General features: G+C 41.6%; 1 protein-coding gene across 7 annotated transcripts in view; it reads left to right on the top strand.

Moving 5' to 3' along the window:
* RUNX1T1 (RUNX1 partner transcriptional co-repressor 1) overlaps window positions 1-19,587 on the top strand; it is a 118,661-nt gene that overhangs the window by 11,892 nt on the left and 87,182 nt on the right. For 4 of the 7 annotated variants that reach the window (XM_075415871.1, XM_075415873.1, XM_075415872.1 and 1 more), the window contains one exon: window positions 7,986-8,158. The exons of the other annotated variants lie outside the window; for them this stretch is intronic. In XM_075415871.1, coding sequence (XP_075271986.1) covers window positions 8,071-8,158 — 88 coding nt within the window. In that variant the 5' untranslated portion in view covers window positions 7,986-8,070. The remainder of the gene's footprint in view (window positions 1-7,985; window positions 8,159-19,587) is intronic. 7 annotated transcript variants of the gene reach the window in all.

Here is a 19,587-nt window from a genome sequence, read left to right on the forward strand (position 1 = left end):
TTCTTCAGTCATTTCAAGAAGGCTTTTGATTCGTTGCTACTTCTCCGTCTGCCAAGACAGGTAGACTAGGGCGCTTGCAGTAAGGTAAAAATCGTCCAGATTTCATGGAGGATGATAGGTTCTTTCAGAAATTCGGTTGCGGTCTGGAAAGACAGAAGACTCCACCTAGTGGAGTGGAATTAATCTGCAAACAGTGGCAGGCAATGGCATATAGTAAAACAGGTATTATTTATGAAAAGCCAGGTAGATGCAGTGAGGAAAAGCCAGGAATTTTGACGAGCATCTGGGGAGATGGTTGCATGACCATTACAAATTGTACAAGACTGTAGTTACTTTTGTAGCTCTAGGAGGCTGATATATGTCTGCCTCGATGGATGTTAATGTGTAATTTGAATAAGCAGTAGTCATTACCACTAGCCATTTTCTTTTGTGATTCCTTTTATTTGGAGACCTACTGGCTCCATTTTTTGATTTCTGATGACGACCACACATCGGTTGTGGCTCGGGTGTCATTTTAAATAGCTTGGGCAAACAAATCCAGTCCAACCCCCAACGCTTCTCTGCTTTTTTCCATAGTTATTTATTTTCCAGAACAGATTTTCTGTTCTTCATTTTGTTTACTTCTGTAACGGCAGTATCGGGATGCTGGTTCTTCATGCTGTCATAACAGGCGCGGTGGCATGTTGCGTTAAGTCTCTGTGTGCCTTCTGGTAATCCCAAGGTTTAACAGTCTCTGTTACAAGCATCATATTATATAGGGTTTTGTACCTGGACTTTGCTTCCCCATCGGTTCGGTCACTTTATGTTACTAGGGTGAAATACAATGAATTTCAAAGCTGAGGTGCAAGTGAACACCCAGCCCGCACAGCAAAGATACTGTCCTGAAATCCTCTTGGAAAATTCCTCCCAACGTTGAATCACGCATGCGTTAGACAAGTTCAAGAAGAAAACTGCCCTAGACCAGCTCAGGTGTTGACAGCGAGAGAGGATGAGGCTATTGCCAGAAAATGAGATGATCAGGGTGCAGCAGAGGAGACAGAACAATGCTGCTGCAAAGGATATTTGGGAAGAGTGCTCCCAAGGAGTGCTTTCAGTGACATCCAGGTGGGCTTTGTTGCCAGAGCCATTAAAGCATAGCAGTGCCAGAGAAAGCTGCCAACAAATTTAGGGATAATGGCACCTGCGGGTGTGCTATCAAAGGGTGGTAGTGCCAGGATGATTTTTTATTTTATTTTAATGGTGGCATTGCTGAGAGTATTTAAGGGTAATGTTATAGAAAGGGTTTTAGTGAGTGAAGTCACCGAGTTATAGGAACCATTAAGCAAAAGCTGTTTCATGACTGTACTATTTATTATTTTTAAAGCTTGTTGGCAAACCACTTAAAAGCTGGAAAAGCATGCTGCAACCTGTATTAGAGCATGCGGTGGATGAGCAAGGAAACCATCGTGCTGAACTGAATAGCCTAGCTTAGTTTCTGAATGTTACGTGCATTTCATGTGCGCCATGATAAATTAGTGCAACACCATGAGTCAGCAGAGATTGTAAATGTTGAATTAAAGTACTGGAGCTCAGATCTTCCATGGTATTCACATGCCCAGTTCTACTGAAGATGGTGTTTCTCACGCCTGAACACCAGTCTGAGGATCTGGACCTTCAGGCTTTCTGTGCTCCCATCTCATGTCTGTGATCTTAACAGTACTTTGCTGGAATGTTTCTGAGACTTAGATCCAAATATGGCCCTGATGCCATTATCTTATGTAAGGCTAAGTGGGCTAGTTCAGGTCTTAATGTAAAGGAAGTTATTCCCTGTGAATTGTAAGTGACTTACCTGATGAAGAATTCCATATCAAGGAGAGAAAAAGGCTGTTCCTTCTGTAACAATATTCTCAGAGGTTCCCATTGAGTCCGTGGGACCAGGATTCTCAACTTCTGTCTCCAAAGAGCTGTGTTCAGCTGTGTTTAGCCATCTGCATGCTCCAAAAGTTTCCCAAGAAATGTACAGCTACAGCAAATAACAGCTACAGTAGTTTTAAAGAACGGATCAATGTATAATTTCCCTTCTGTGTTCTGAGATTTATTGGTCCCATCCTCTTCACATGAAATTCATGGAAGGTTTTGATGTTAATTTTCTTAATTTTTTTTTTTTTTAAAGTCAAGGCTTTTTTTTCTCCTTTTACAGAGCTATTATTGGCCACTATTGTTTTTATTATCCCGTGGCTTCTCTGGGAAGAGAAGGATGGGCAGGAGCTTGGTGGCACTGAGAGTCATCGGTGGCCCTGGGTGCTGCCCAGGAGGTCCCAGGAAGCAGGTGGCTGTGTTAATTGTCCTTGCTCTCAGCTCTTGTCCTTCCTGGAGGCAAGTTAAAAGTGGTCAGGAAGCGTCAGGCCTACTGTGTCCCCCCAGGTTGCTACTTCATGTGTTCGTAGTAGCTTGAGGTATGTGTCAGGCAAGGGAAACTGAGTAGGAACCCTTGTCATACTTCCGAAGCTGTGTGGCTACCTGACTGAAAGGGCTGAGTGCCATGACTGTGTAGCGTGTTTGGGATCACAGCTGGAATCCGGCAGAATAACAAAGAATTCCATTTAAAATAAAAATTAAGTTAAAAGGTATTTCCCTAACATACAGCGTTGACTGACTTTCAAGCTAGTGGCAGAAGTCCTAGGTAAGAAAACTGCACAGAGCCATGAGGTGCATGAAATATTGCTGGAAACTATGATCCGCTTCTATCTGGTTGAGTGGAAGATAGGGAACGTAAGTGCCTTTTCTGCCTGGACCAGTCAGGTTTCAATGGTCTTTGCTGGAGCTGCGCCATCAGTAGTCTTGGATCCCCAAATGGCGCTCGGTGCTGCGCTTTGGAGAATCGGCTGGGGGCTTGCTGCTTTGGATGGGCTTCTTGTTAACTGTTTGCTTGATTTTTTTGACAGTGAAGGCGCACAGCATTGCTGAGTATCTCGCTGCCAAGTGTCGCACCCAGTGCTGTAAGCCAGGTTTTGAACTACCAGTAATGTTTTTTTAAGTGCCTTCTGGAAAGTATCCACTCACATTGGAAGTGACGCGAGTTGAGTAATAAATACCATACTAGTTACCTGCCATATGCATTTTGGGTGAAAACTCTGAGCTTCTGCTCAGGTGTACTCTGGGTTTTACTGAGACTGCTTGCCTAAATAAGGTGGGCTGGGGGATTATGCGGCTGGTGAATCATACTGGTTTCTGAATCACTCTTATAAAATATCAGCCTGAAATACTAGCAAATAATGAGCACATTGTGCTTAGACTTGTACGTTATTTAAAGAATAGCATTTTAAAGCAGAGTATTTTGTAAAATGTTCATTTAAAAACCACTTTGCAATTTACTTCCATCAAACCTGTTGTACCAAGAAAAATACCCCCTTCAGAAGGGAAAAGGTGTCAGTATTGTGTAAGAATATCTGATTTTTATCCAGCTATTTGCTATTTAAGTTCCCTTCTCTTCAGTGCAAGGAGATCAGCTGACAACAGCAGCAACCAAATCATGTTTGCAGCTGGGCAATTACAGTAGACCCTAAGATCTGCAACTGTCAACCATGAACGCAGATGCCTTCAAAGTTCTGTTTTTCTTCCATGTGGAAGTCGTTGGCATGGAACAGATGCCTTCATTTTGGAGAAACCAACCTCTGGATATAATTGGTTCTCTCTTCTCTTGTCCTCTAGGGACAGTCTCTCACAGATGAAATTAGATGAGAGGGAAAAAAAAGACACAGGCACACACACACATGACATGAAGCAGGAGTTTTCAGGATCTCTCTGTTTTGTCACATGGAACTCTTTTACAGCTGGAAGATTTCACTCCATTTTTAGCACTCTACACCCATGATGATGATGCTATATGAAAAACATGCAAATTAAAATATATATCTGGCCAAAGTTTATTATTAATCTAGGCATGCTTGTTTAGAAATAAGACAAGCATATCCAGCCCGTATTATTACTTCAGTGTTAAATGTTGACTTCTCTACTATCTATTGCTGCTGCCTTCTCAGAGATTTAAAGTGAAATGGCAGAAGAGACAAGATGATTTAAAAAACGTCTGTTGCAGTGGTGGAATCAAAGTATTTTCATCAGATGGTTTGCTGCTTGTCAACACAGGAGGGAAAAAGCAAGTAGTTGACTTCAAATTTCACTTAGCCTACAGGGGTTCAACTAAGGCAGCACGTTTACAGGAACTTGAGCAGAATTAGTCCGATGAACACCAGTGGGTTCATTGTTGGGAGTCCTGTGGTAGGGTACTGAAAAGACTGTGTCCTCTTACTGCGGGTACCTGAAATGGAATGATGGTAATGGAACTTAGAGGCTCTCAGAGAGAGGGAGAATCTGCCCACTCTGTCCCCATCAAAGGCTTTTGTCACTCCTTCTTCCCTCCAGTGTAACACCTACCAAATCATTGCGGTTTATGTTATTTACTACTATCAAAATAAATGAATAACAACTTTAGGTTACCTTAAAAAGCTCAGTTGTGAACCGTGGCAGTCAGCCAGTGCTGTGTGAAGAGCTGCGATGTCCTTGGGTAGAGTGGAGGAGGATGCTGCAGGGATCAGGAGGTAAACTACCATGGCTAGTGCCCAAGAGCTTGGAGATCTGTCATCTCTGAATGCTTTTTCTTTCTTAAGTTTTTGTTTTCTAGCATAAGCTTTTTTTATGTTGCAGTTTATTGTAACAGTATAGTTCAATCACCAGATGTAAAATTTGTCTAGGCAAATGTAACTCTTATGTGAAATGGCCGATGAACTGTAGGAGTGGTCGCTTGAAGATGCTGAGCGTTGGTAACAGTGTAGGTAAGTCCTGCTGGTAGCATACCGATGACCTGAATTCGGAACCTGATTTTCAGATTTTAATGGCAATTTCCATATTTTACATGAGGAGTTTACTACTACTGTAATATTTCAATGTCTTAAAAGTTGAGCAGAAACATCACCAGCAGTGAAAACTGGTGAGAGTTATCTTGGTCCTGCCTTGGTGCGGGAAGTTGGCAGAAGGCAGTCTGCCCTCTGGACCCTTGATGTGGCTGGATAGCTGCGGTGTGCTGTGGTCCGTTGGTTCCTGCTGGCACCCATGAGCTGTGTGCGTGGAGGGCACTCACTGGCACTTCCAGCAGGTAGAAGGGAGCCTGAATTAAGCTTAGTTTTGAACCGATAATTCTTCAGGCTTTATAAAGGAGTGGGGAAATTCTGCGTTGTACGACTCCGGTTCTGATTTGCAGAATTGCAGTGCAACAGTGTGGTGCTGTTGGCATTGTATTTCTGAAGAACCACATATTAAGGGAAAAATTTAACCAGAGAAGTGCTTAGGTGTGAAGGGATTTCTGGCAGTAACAATTAAGTGTAGTAATGGTTGATTTCTTTTGAGGCTGATCCTGATATTTGTAGTCTTTACATCCTATTAATTCCTTGAAAGATAAGCTGATACAAGAATGATTTGCCAGGGCCAATGGCTCTTCTAAAAATCTTGGCTCAGGTTATATCCCTCTTCTCTCCACGTATAAGATAAAAGCACTGCGAATATGAGGTTAACTGAATTCAAATAGAAGACTCTCTCGAGTTATTGCATTCCTTAGAAAATAAATACATTTCTCATATGGTTGAGATTGATCAAAAAAGTGTTCTGTATGCCAGTGATTACATTCCCATCTGTGATTAAGGTTTTCTGTCTGCATCTGGTTTTCACATTATATTTCTGTAACAAGAATCCTTTATATGGCAGAGTTCACTCTCTGTATTTTCTATTAGCTGCAGCTTGAACTACTGCACGGATCGCAGATTTACACATGTGGTTTTCATTACTTCATACCATTGAGAAAAAGTAATATTTGTTTGGGAAAGTATGTTTTTCAGAATTTCCATGGTAATACAACATGTTGATCCTTTTTTATAACACTCTTGTAAGACTACAAATTGTTTGAGGCATTCTACTTTCAGTGAAATTCAGACTTTCAGACAATTTTGCGTGTACATTTGAACAACAGCAGCAGTTTACAATTCGGAAGACAAAAATAAATTTAAAAAAGGAGATTAGTGTAGAATGGGTATAGCAGAACGCATCCATCACTTTGGAAAATATGGCATATAGAGAAAATGTATGTAGGACTGAAACAAAGGAAGAGTAGTAAGTTAAAGTGATATCTTCATTGCAAAGTGGACGACAGATGGGTACTTTTTTTAAAAAAAACTTTTTTTTTACAGCAAGAGGTTTAAAACTCTTTTACCAGCCATGAAAAGGGAGTTTGCTATTCAGCACACACAAATACTGAATTGTTATGTTATGTAATTCAGCATATTTGATCATAATTATTTCTAGTGGCCAAATTAGTAAAGATTAGCAAAACATGAATACATCTTTACAGATGGCTGCTGTGTGTAAGTCTGAATCCAAAATATGTTAATTTAATGTTCCACTGTAAGTCCATATTTCAACCAGATTCTGCTATCGTCATACAGTAGAAAACTTAATGTTTAAATGATCTCAGTGATATTATCAGGGACACTTGGTCAGCAAAGGATTTTTTGGTTTTGGTAGGGGCATGAGTTTATGGCCATAAAAATTAGATCAAAAAAATAACAGTTTAGGGAATGTTGTATGCATTTATGGAAATGTAATGTGTTACACAAAGGTCTGGACAGTTGAAAAATGCACAATTCATGATAAGGCACAACTGAAAGGTAAATTTATTGCCTATGTAAGTAGAGAATTTCATACAGAACAAAAATCATTTTAGAAAAGTAGTTATTGCACCTGCGTTGGGAGTCCTAACCACATCTTGGAGCCTGTTTTCCAAATGCCAAAGGCAGTCGTGTCATATTGAAAGCTTCACAGCTGCCAAATCCTGGACAGAGTCCTGCAGTCCTTACATGCCTCTCGTTTTTGCTGAAATCAATAAAGTTTTGGTTTGCGTGAGGGCTGAGGGGAAAGGTCCGAGCATGAACACGGGAAAGGATGGGCTTTGAGTGGTGAACTCCTTGGTTCTGTAACCTTAACTTTAACTTGGGAAGGTTTGTTTTGATTTGAGGAGGGCTTGTTTGTGGGACAGATTGCAATTTCTAGCACAAACACAAATGTCATCCTTTGCAAATGCCCTTGGATGATAACATTTTTTTGCAGTAAGATCCAGTCCAGGAGAGGGTTGGGGCTGGGTTCTTGGTTAGATGCATGCAAGCGTGGCCAGATCCTTATGCACACTTAACTTTCTGTCCCGAAACACCCGAATGGTGGATGCAGACTGAAGCATGTACGCAACTCTGTGTGTGCCTGGCTCTGAAAATCTTTCTGCCTTGACATAATTATGAACCCCTGAAAAGCATACTAATGTCTTGGAAAAACTGACACCGCTGTAATACAGACTCATACGAATGACAAAGTATTTGTCTAACCCAAATAAACAGTTTTTGTAGGTGTTGGGAGTGGGAGGGAAATTGCCTTTTCAAGAGTGGGAGGATGATTTGTAAATATATCAATAGCGTTTTGATCTCCCTTTGTTTAAATGTTGTTTACTGTTGTGACTTACAAATCCAAATTCTTATAGCCATGTGTAATTGCAAGGTCTCTTTTTAGTATCCATGTTTGTTTAATAAATGAATCTCTAGAGCTTCTGTTGAACCAGGTAAAGTATGTCATATTTTATATTATATGAATGTATTTAAACCCAATCATTTTTACAGAATTAGTTAATAGGTGTTTTCATGGTGGAATACAGGCTGCCCTTAGTTTGTTGCCCTCTATATGTCAACTGTTTTAAATGAACGACTTATGAAACAGCCTTTGTCGAAGAATTAATACAGTTTTAAAATACTGCCTTACATTAACTAAGAAAATGTGGGTAATTGATTTAGAGTGATAGCATTTCTGTCTTCTCTTTTTATTTAAGTCTGCTATTATCATGCAAATGAAGGGGTGTGGTGCTTCAAACTGGCTGTGATGTGTGCTTCTTTTTTTTTTTCATTTGTTGTTGTCAATAGAAAAGATTGATCTCTGGGCTGGTGAACATAATATCTGTCCCAGTCAGAAAAGGAAAGAGGAAATTAGCAGAGCGATTGGTGGAGAATGATATCTGTCAAAAGAAACACTTGGAGAGCACTGAGTTTAGTGATAGGTGACTGCCGGAAAAAAGGGAACTTTGAATTTTGTCAAGGTAAGGAACAGAAAAATACTTCATTTTGTAATGTGCATACCTTTTGGAAGTGATTTTTAATGACTGTGCCTTGCCTTGTAAACTGTAATGAAAAAAGAAATCTTTCCCTTTAGCCTCCAAAGAGTCTGCGTAAATCAATGAAAGTGGTGCCTTCATTTTAATATCACTGAGAAAAGAGTACAGCAATGCCAATAAAATCTGCCAGTGATGACTTTTTTAAAATCTTCCTTGGCTTAAAAATGCACATGTGAAATTTTTAACTGTGTTTTTTTTGTGGTTTTGATGACGTAGGTGCTCTTTACGTGGCACCTAGGTTATATTATTTGAATGGGCTGTGAAAATAATAATGTTCAGTTGCCTGAAATGTGAATTGGAACGGTATTTGCAGCCAGGTTAAGGGACAGTTGTAATCACATTGGCAAAATGGTTGTGTTTGCAATTTTGTGGAAGCCTCTGGTAAACTCATTGTGTTGGGAATCTGTGATAAATTTGATGAAGATGATATTGAGAATGGATATTTCTGCTTCTTGTGTGCAAAGATTTTTGCCATCCTGGGAAAGTAAATCTGCTATGGCAGAACAGAATTTCTAGTTAACCCATGACTGTCATTCCTGTCTTTGCTGTAACTGCTTTTTTTCTCCTCAAGTGGTATGTCTAGATGGCAAGAAAATGCTAAACCGATTTTAAGTGTTTTCCAACACTGCCATACTTTCTTTCTCAGTGTTGGACCGTTTTGCCTATGACATAACTTCGATAGAGTATGATACCAAAATGAAATGAACCGTGCCCAAGTGTTCTAGGCTACTCTCTGGTTAGTTTTAAAGGCAGCCGAGCCTTGACCACACTGCTGGTCTGCCCACCCGAGACCCCGCGGCCCGGGCTGCTGTGTCTGTGGGCTGTGGAAGGGAGACGGAGCACAGCGGAGAGAGCCGGCGGGAGGCTCTGCGCATCGCGGCGTGGCGAGGGGCCGCGGCCAGGGCTTTGTGCGCCAGCGTGAACATACTTTATAAAAATTAAATCCTATTAAAAATGAATTTGCATTATAATTCGAGTTCCTAGCTCAGTTTAAAACAAGCAAATGCTTCTCTGGGAGCTTCCTGTACACAGGCAGCATTGGAAAGGAATGAAGAATCTTAGTGGGGTTTCTTCTTGCATTTTTATTTTGCTAATTTAGCGGTGTGTAACGTCTGACTAATTCTGCTTTTTTCTATCTACAGTCTATTTTTCCAAGTGCTAGTGTACCCCATACAGGTGGTTGTTGGTTGGTTTCTTTTGCCATATGGGTATTCATAAAGGATTTAAAAAATAAATGTAAAAGTAAACATTCCATGCCTGAAGCATGCAGTGCTGGCATACTAATGGGAAGCTTATTGTGCTTTATTGCTGTCAGAGCATGTGCAAGATAATGGAAATTTCCTACAATTTAGGAGAAAGGCATGTTTTTCTAATATTGTTCATTATTGTAGAAAGATTGAATTAATATGACTAAAATTCGCTACATCTTTATAAAGTCCGAATGATCTGATTGTACCACTGAAATATTCATAAATGGGAGGGAACAGCACGTTGCCTGTCTTGTTAACCATCGGGCAGGTCAGGCTGCCTGTGTCACCTGGGTGCAGGCTTCTCTCTGCCGTTGTGAAGTTGCTGTGTACAAAACAATTCCCTTTCCTGTACGCTTCTATCGATGTAGCCTTACACCAAGACAAACACATCCGCTCTATTACACAACTCACAGAGTTAACGATATCATATAATTTTCACCTTGGTGATGAAGATAATCCCAAACTAAGTTGTAGCTCTTTATGAAAGAGAGTGATCAGCGATGGTTAGCAACTGTTAGATCTTTGGATGTGCCCAGTTTGACGTTTACTTGGAATGAGGTGACGGGTAAGGTACCTACATCTGAATGTATGTCTTTGTCACACATTCAAAAATTTTAGTCTTAAATGGCCAAGAAGCTCCACATTGAAATTTGCATGAGTGATTAGGGAACTACAGGCCGGTCAGCCTCACCTCCATCCCGGGAAAGGTGATGGAGCAGCTTATCCTGGAGGCCATCATGAAGCAAGTGGAAGAAAAGAAGGTTATCAGGAGTAGTCAGCATGGATTCACTAAGGGGAAATCATGCCTGACCAATCTGATAGCTTTCTACAATGACATGACTGGCTGGGTAGACGAAGGGAGAGCCGTGGGTGTTGTCTACCTTGACTTCAGCAAGGCTTTCGACACAGTCTCCCATGATATCCTCGTAGGGAAGCTGAGGAAGTGTGGGCTGGATGAGTGGTCGGTGAAGTGGATAGAGAACTGGCTGAATGGCAGAACTCAGAGGGTTGTCATCAGCGGCGCTGAGTCTAGTTGGAGGCTGGTGACAAGTGGTGTCCCCCAGGGGTCAGTACTGGGCCCAGTCTTGTTTAACTTCTTCATCAACGACCTGGATGAAGAGTTAGAATGTACCCTCAGCAAGTTTGCTGACGACACCAAACTGGGAGGTGTGGTAGATACACCAGAAGGCTGTGCTGCCATTCAGCGTGACCTGGATAGGCTGGAAAGCTGGGCAGAGAGGAACCTGATGAGGTTCAACAAGGGCAAGTGCAGGGTCCTGCACCTGGGGAGGAACAACCTCATGCACCAGTACAGGCTTGGGGCGGACCTGCTGGAGAGCAGCTCTGCGGAGAGGGACCTGGGTGTCCTGGTGGACGACAGGTTAACCATGAGGCAGCAGTGTGCCCTGGCTGCCAAGAAAGCCAATGGGATCCTGGGGTGCATCAAGAAGAGTGTGGCCAGCAGGACGAGGGAGGTTCTCCTCCCCCTCTACACTGCCCTAGGGAGGCCTCATCTAGAGTACTGTGTCCAGTTCTGGGCTCCCCAGTTCAAGAAAGATGAAGAGCTACTGGAGAGAGTCCAGCGGAGGGCTACGAGGATGATGAGGGGACTGGAACATCTCTGCTACGAGGAGAGGTTGAGGGAACTGGGCTTGTTCAGCCTGAAGAAGAGAAGGCTGCGAGGGGACCTTATAAATGCTTACAAATATCTGAAGGGTGGGTGTCAGGAGGATGGGGCGAAGCTCTTTTCAGTGGTGCCCAGTGACAGGACAAGGGGCAATGGGCACAAGCTGAGGCATAGGAAGTTCCATCTGAACATGAGGAAGAACTTCTTCCCTCTGAGGGTGATGGAGCCCTGGAACAGGCTGCCCAGGGAGGTTGTGGAGTCTCCTTCTCTGGAGATATTCAAGACCCGCCTGGACAAGGTCCTGTGCAGCTTGCTGTAGGTGACCCTGCTTCGGCAGGAGGGTTGGACTAGATGACCCACAGAGGTCCCTTCCAACCCCTACTATTCTGTGATTCTGTGATTCTGTGATTAGAGATGAGGCCAACACTCTTACAGCTTAAGTCAATATGGGTTTTGCTGTGCCCAAGAAGATTTGACTTACTATTTGAAACCAAAATGGAATAAAAGGCAAAATAAAATGTGTTTGTGTCTATCGCCTCCTTGAAGCATCATTAGACTACCTGCCTATGCTTTTGTGATCCCTTTTGTGCATCCTCATCCATCTTTCGCCATTGCTAAGTCTTGTTTTCTTGGTTTCCTTTCTTATCCTCAAAACAATTGTTTGCTTACCTATGTATCTTAAAGAGCACAACTGAAATAATAAACCCCCCTTCTAACATATAACAGATGCAAAAGGGAACAAGTGTATTATAGACAGCGAATTGTCATTACACAGTTCACAATCAAATTTTCATCTGTTCATGTGGAGCGCACCTGTGGCTCGCAGGCATTGCTCTCGATTGGAGTGTGAGAGATCTTAATGAAAAACAAAGCCAGGATGACAAGAAGAGACTCCATGGCACACACGGGTTAGAAAGTGAAATGCGAAATAACGCTGGTTTGGAGAAAATGCCTGGTGATGAGGGAGCGTGCCTGGGTGACTCTGCCAAGGGAACCGGAGCCCTGCTCATTGCTGCTTTGCAAATAAGGCGTTTTTCTCTGTAGGTCAGGTTGATTCGGACCAGTTGAGAGTGGTGGCCGATTTCTCCAGCTTACTTTCTGAGCCAGCAAGAGTATCCTGGGCAGGAATCCAGCTTTTGAAGTACAAAGAAAATAACCCATAATCTATATAAAACGCTGGCAGATGGGGAAGGGAGGAAATTTACAGGGAATAACTGAGTTTCAGAACAACTGTGTTAAAACTAGAATGTTAGGGGAGTGTGTGTGTGACATCAGTGTTTATTTTAATTTTAAAATACAATCTTTGAAGCCTTCAAGGTGAGCAGAGGACAAGCTCTCACAACACGATATATTTATTAGTAAACTGAAACCAAGCACTGTAGCTGAAGCTGAAGTTCCTTTTTCGAAGTGATTCCCCCCCCCAGTTTGCAGAGTTTGTCCCCCCCTCTTGGTAATGTACTGTGGCTCTGATAACATTAATGGGCTTTGCCCCACATGGAGGAGCGAGTGTATTGTACCACTGCTCACTGGTCCCAGGTCAATGTGATGCGTGAAATCAATTTATTTGAATCTCTTTGCCTGTATAGGAATTTGGCAGCGTGCCAGTTGTTTTCATTTAATGTTCTTTGTGTTGAACACAGACAAGCAGGCGTGCTTTTGTACTCCTCTTTCTTCTGGGCTCTTCTCTTTTCAGCCATTATTCTATTCTGTGGATTTTTCAGAAAGAAGTAGGAATGTGTTACCTTTTTAAAAAATCATTTTTGTTTAAATAGCCTTTAAAGAGCATAGAAACTAGGTCAGCCATAGAGCAGCCTGTGTAGGGTTTTCACCGAGTATAGGGGGTAGCACCTGCCTTTTCTTCTTTCTTAAATTTGGGGAAGAAGGGAGAGAAAACGCTGGTCTGTTTTTCTAATGCCTGGTTCTATGATTTATGTCCTCTTGTGAGACAAAGACTCTTCAATAATGCTTAAATCAGAATAATTTTACTTCTATGTAAGTGAATGTCTGGCAGTTAGTTGGACAAATCGGAAATACTTCTCAGGACCTTTTTCATTTTGAGTGATGACCTTAAAGTAGGCATTAATTTGGGCATCCCTTGCCTCATCTTTCTGTCTGTTCCTTCTCCAGATATTTAATATTTTGAATGGCTGGCTGAAGAACAGCTACCCGAAAGTACCCATTTCTTCCCTTTTTTCCTCCTTTTTCTGAGAAAGCAGCAAGGCGTGTGGAACAGCAAATTATTTAGCCCTTCTTAAATAGAGATGGGGGGGAATAAAGGAGTAGACAGGAGCAGATATTCCCAGGAGGATTTGTGTTGGAGTTTGGTGTCGGGAGCGGGAGCCGAGGGCTCTGTTGATGCTCGGGGCGGTTGGTGCGGAAGTTGATCGGCAGAACCGCGGAGCCACGGCGCAGGGGTCAGACTCGTCCACATCGGCCCCGTTTCCTTGTTTAATTACCTGCAGAGCAAAACACGCAGGCGGGGAGTGTGTGAAAAGCCGGTATCTCAGGCAGCAGTTTGCTGCTCCGACATCCTGCGAGGCCAGCCTCGTCTGTCTGCACACGTCAGGGCCGGTTCCTGACAGCGGGCTATCTCTGCCGGGCCTGGGTTCCTTCCATTCAGGAGGCATTGTGTGGAAGAGGGTTTGGTCAGGAATTTGAGGTTCCTGCCGGTTCTTCCAGCCCGGACAACCCTGTGACAGATAGGCTTGATTTTTTTTTTCTTTTAAAGAATAATAATAATAATAATAATAATAAAAAAAAATTGGCTCTTTTTAGTCTTTCCCTTGTTATTCTGGCATTGGTGTAATACCGAATGAAACAAAACATGTTAACCCTTTCGCTTCTGAATTCACAGCTTTTTCCTTGTACTTACCATACTTTCTCCCCTTGCTCAACCTCTTATTTTTGGAGGTAAAATCTTTTGAGGAGCAGATTCTTTCGGGTGGAGTTGTGCTATGCAGCAAATAAACTTATGAAAATGTTAGGTTTTTTTGTAGTAATCATTAACGTAGTCATCATTCTTGGTGTTTTAAGTTTTTCATTTTCAACATACTTGGCAAAGTTATTTTTATTCATCCCATGGATTCAAACCAAGCCAGTGTTTATTCTGGCATGGCCTGTTAAAACAATGGTGGCAGCTATCAACACTTCCATTCTCATTATTCTTGTGATTTTCTTAGGTGTTGAGCCTGCTGTTCAATTTTAAAATATTGGGATAGGGTCAGTTATAGTCTTTACTCCTCGTAGCTGCTGTTCGTTGAGGTCACTCGGCAGGCTGGAGGTGTGGGTGCACGAGGCAGGGCTCTGTGCACGGGTCAGGTTTGGACTCGTAGATGGAAAGTGTTCATCAGAATGTAAAACTCAAGGTTATTGCTGAAAGATACTGAAATGTACATTTAAGTAAAGATCTTGAATATTTTTTTTATTTGTGAAGGGTTAAAGTATGACTTCTTATCTGAATAAAAAATGAAGAATGAAACTCTTACTTGGATAACTTTAATACTCTATGGCACAGTGCTGTTCAGTTGTGCTGGCAGAGCTTGAGATCACAAGGTACAAGTAGTAGAGTGAGGAAACAAACTTAATACGGCTTTGCAGCAAAAATCAGTGTAGCATGTGACTATTGCCTTTTATTGTTGTGGGCAGAAGCTGGTCCGAGAAAGATATTTGTGGTTGTAGAAGTGGAGAAGGGAGAGCTCAAAGTAACTGTAGTTTTGTTTTCTTTTATGCTGAAGACTTTTCATACAGTCGATACAGTTATGCTTGTAGCCTTGGAGGACATTTTCACATGCTAATGGTTTTGGGTACCTCATATGTGAGATCGAAATCGTTTGAGCAGGAACTTATATTCTCCCTGCTTATATTCCATTAGGATTTTGTAATACAGATTTGAGGGCATAGTTTTCTTCCTGCATGCAAACATTACAAGGTAAGACCCTTTATTAAGAGAAGGTGGCCTTCAGTGGGTGTACACAGCTGGGACTCAATGGCAGAGCAGTGGGACGAAAAGAGTCATTATGACCTATTGTGCCACTAATCCTCCATCTAAGAAGGATTTGCAGGGGATGGTGTAACAAAAGATGTGCTACAGTGTATCAGGTCGATAATGGTGATCTAATAAACTCTTAGAAATGTAAATAATGCTTCACCTTTAGAATCTGGCCCCCTTCTTCATTGTGAACTCCTTAGGGTACTCTGGTGTAAAGCAGCCTTTAAGTAAAATGAATTACTTAAGACAAGTAGTTTTAAATCCCTTTAACCTGTCATACTGTAAAGAAGCCATAGTTCAAATAAGCATTGCTTTTATCTACAGAATGGAAAAAAAAAATTTATGCACTGTGGTCAGTGCCATGTTCCTATAGGAACATATATAGGGTATTGATGTGTCTATATGAAAGCACTATTAGTTAAGTCATATAAGTCATGTTCCTCCTTCCAGTGTTTTACATGCCTTTACGTTTTTTCAGAGTTCATAATCTAATGAACTGTCCATGACCTCTAGCCAACCGTTGCCCACTGCAACCAGCAGCATAGTAAAAGAAAGTTCTCCACGAACATGTGGTGACGACAGTAACCACACTGTCTTTCCTCCCACTCATCGGGTGTCTAGCTCCTCTTTGAAAAATGGCATTAAATGATAGTCTTTTAGTCCATGATTCCCACCTCAAAAATCCCTTGGAGATAATGGTTTAAAATCAGCATTCTGTTTGAAACTGAAAATAATTTTAGCTTGGGCATCTCTGCAAGCCTTTGCTGTGGCAGTCTTGCTTAAGGAAAATTCTCGCGGATAACAGTTCCCATGGTGGTTTGGGCTTTGTTAAAACTGGCACCTTGCATTGTGTCCAAACATTTATTGCTGCTCTTTACAGATGTTCTCCTAGTGTGAAGTGGTGTAATTTGCTCTTGGTATGAAATTCCACTTCATAATCACCTCTGCATTCTTCTCCTGCTTCTCTTCTGAATGGCTACAATGAAGTACCATGTGGAGTACAACGCAATTAGATGAAATGAAATGATATTTAATGGCCTGTGTTCCTCAAGGCTCCTCCCCATTCCCAAAGAAAGAAGGACTTTGTATGTTAATTTTCCTTAGCTGTGATGGGATTTGTCTGGGTCAGATTAAAACCACAAAGCTTATGTCAATGCATTGTGCTTCCAGGGAGCCTGGTGTGCTTGCTCCTCTGATTGCACAGCATTAAGTGGATCCCATTCTGGCTCAGTTTTGTAGTGGAAACCTAACTGGCATAGTGTTTGTCCCTCAGTGTTAAAATGCCGGTTGTTGATCTTACATTTATGTGCTAATTGAGGGTAATCTTTTATGGCAGCACACAGAGCTTCAAGTTCAGGAACAACTTCTAGCTTTCAGGGCTAGCAGAGGCTGGAGAGGATGAATGTCCAAGGCAGCAGGAGCGGAGACAAGTCATGGAGACAAGTAGTGGACTGGGGAAGGGAGGAGCATAGCAGGACGAGCGGGTGGCCCCAGAACCAAGAACGTAGGGTTAGGCATGATGGCAGAGGGAAGGCAGAAGGCACTGAACAGAAAAGTAAGAGGAAAAACATGATGGAAGGTGTAACTAAGGTCACAATGGAAAGAAAAAGATTTCTGAGACTAAAGTCAGTACCTTCCCTTTGTCGCTCATGTATGATAATGCTTTTCCATCACTAAGGTTTGGATAAGAGTCTGTGTACTGCTTCTGCTGTGTTTCCAGACGCTGAACTGCATTAGAGCAGTTCACGTGGTAATATTGCTTTGCCATTTTAGCAATTAGAAGGTCTGCCAGTGGGTTGTCCTATTGTCACTGTGAGAAGACTCATCCATAACCACTTTTCTGCTAGGACTTAGTTCTTGTCATGTAAAAAGGTGCCCCCCTGCCTGTATGTCATCAGACCTTCGCATTCATCAGGGAAAGTTAAAACATTTGATGAGCAAGTGGCTTTCTCACCTGGCTCTGGAAAGCAAATAATTTAAATGGGAATATAATGCTTAGCTGTCCTAGATATGCTCAAATGATTATTTATAGTCCTCATTCACTGCACTCTTGAAATTACTCAGTAGTTGATGGATGTAATACTAAAATAAAGGCGTTAACAGTAAACACCACCATAGTGTACAATGGCACTGCTGTGATGTTACTGGCACTACTGTATATACAAAGACACAACGAGGCATGCAGAATGGCCTGGTTTCCAGCCCGTTAGAATGGAGGCCAGTGTAAAGATATTGCTGTCTGATGTAAGACTAAGCTTTATTTTCTGGATGCTTGTCAGTTTGTTTTACAAGCACGACGTTATCCTCATGTTGTTGAATGTATTTATGTTGACTAATATTATTCTTTAATTTCCCTTATATATCTGATGACTATTGTGGTTTGCAAATTCATACTGAACTCATCAGCAACAATAGCTTTGTATAAAGGCCCCTTTCAACAAAGTTTTAGTACCATTATAAATGTAGTAAATAAGTACAATTTGATCAATATATGACAAAAGGGTGAAGAAGGGAGGTCAAGAGGTAAGAATATTTCCATATAAAACATTTTTTCCCTGGTGAAAATGGCAGTACAAGCATAAATAAATGTTTTGTATTGCTGTGTATTTGCTCCACCTGGTGGATTTTCCTGAAAGTGTTTTTAATCCTTGCTAATAAGGGGAAGCTGCCTTTGATTAAATATAAAACACAGTACCAACAGTAAAGGCAACTGCTTTTTGGTTTTTTTTTGTTTGTTTGTTTGTTTGTTTGTTTGTTTTTTAGAATAGCAATAGCATTGCAAAAGGCAGCTTTGGGGAAACGTTTAAATTCAATATTTCTCTTGGCCGCACTTGGTCAGTACAGTAATCTCTATGAAAGCATGGCATTGTAAATGAGTTAATGGTAACAGTTTGCCGTTGGACTCATCTAGAGATTAGTAATTGAAAAGTCCCAATCTGTGGCTTACGGGGCTGTACGTGATCAGTGAAAGTGAGGATTTGCTATGGCTTCCCCCTTCCAGATTCGCCAGCCCCCCCCCGGTGAGAAGTAGCAGTGCTATTGAAAAAGAGAGTTCCTGCGCTGAAGTGTCTCCGCTGTACATCAGCATAAAATCTGTCTGTCATTAAGCTAGCTTTGCAAACATTGTTTTCTTTGGAATTCGTAAGGACTCGGTTATGCTTTGATCATCTCATTGTTCTCCTTAGGTTATTTTTTTCCTTTAGAGTGTAATGGCTCCCTAACAGAAGGTGAAGTTTAGAAAATAGTGTCTCCATATGCAAGGGATTTGGAGACCTTTTTATTGTCTTTAAAAATGTCATTCATAGTCCTCATTAGCATTTATTGTTGCAAGCGTACAAGCAGAAAATGTGAAATTGGTATGTCATGAATAGCTCCACAGAGCTCTAGAGCCCTGAAATTTTGCCTGCAGTGTGGTGTGGGGCAGGCATTGAGAGAAAGCTGGCCAGATGGCTGCCAGCACAGAGCAGAGCTGCAGGTTTTTGTCTCTGGTGCTGAGAGGAGGGAAAGTTCACTGGAGCATACGCTATCACCCCTTGCGCTTTAACAAAACTAACTCTCCATCAGTCAAAACGGCGAGGTGGTGACATTGAAACAAAAGTTTTCAATATAATGTAACAGTCCTTGTCAAATGAATAAAATATGTTTAGTTAGTGTCACAAATATTGACATGTTACAAAGAAAAATGCAAGGCTCCAATTTATGGCTGGTGGTAGATACGCTTTCACGCAAATATGCTCCCACATTATCTTTATTATGAAAATCTTATGCATTGAAAAGACATCGATTAGAGGTCAAAAGTAGGGTTAATATACTACAGAAGGAGGAGTTTCCCTAACCGTGTTAAACGAGCAAACACTCAGAGCTTCAAGTCAAAAAAGCAACTGATAGCTTGAAACCTTTTCTCTCCCCCCCCCCCCACCCCCCCCCACCCCCTTATTTTTTTTTCTCCTTGTTGGATCTTGAAGTATGGCCCTTGTTCAGCAGGACCAGATATTCTTGTCCAGGCTTCTCTGAGTCACACTGAATGTGTTCTTTCTCCTGTCATCTTTGGCATCTTTGGTATTTTCTCGTGTCCTTGCAGAAATAATATCAAATCAATATCAAATTTTCGAAAGTGTTTCAGTGATGTCTATGCTCAGATGGCGTGGTAATTTCTTTTGAATCAAAATGATGATAGAAATTAACAGTCAATTCTAATTTACCCACGTTATAGAAAATACTGTATTTAATAAAAAGTGCAAGGCACAACTTGATTTTGTCCAGATCAAGTGAAAGAAACAGACACCAAACCAGCTACATGTATGTGAGTTTGTCCATGTGGGTGTGGTTACTAAAATGCACATTTTACTCTGTAAGAGCAGGCGCTCTTTAAGATCCCAAGCCTATGTTGGTCCTCCTGTTCTGAGCTAATTGATTTTTGATGGAACTGTTCTTCTCCTATGATAAGTACTTATGTGTATTTTCATTGTTTTAAAAACTGAAATACACC

The sequence above is a fragment of the Opisthocomus hoazin genome, chromosome 3 (assembly GCF_030867145.1).
Source record: "Opisthocomus hoazin isolate bOpiHoa1 chromosome 3, bOpiHoa1.hap1, whole genome shotgun sequence".
Taxonomy (NCBI): domain Eukaryota; kingdom Metazoa; phylum Chordata; class Aves; order Opisthocomiformes; family Opisthocomidae; genus Opisthocomus; species Opisthocomus hoazin.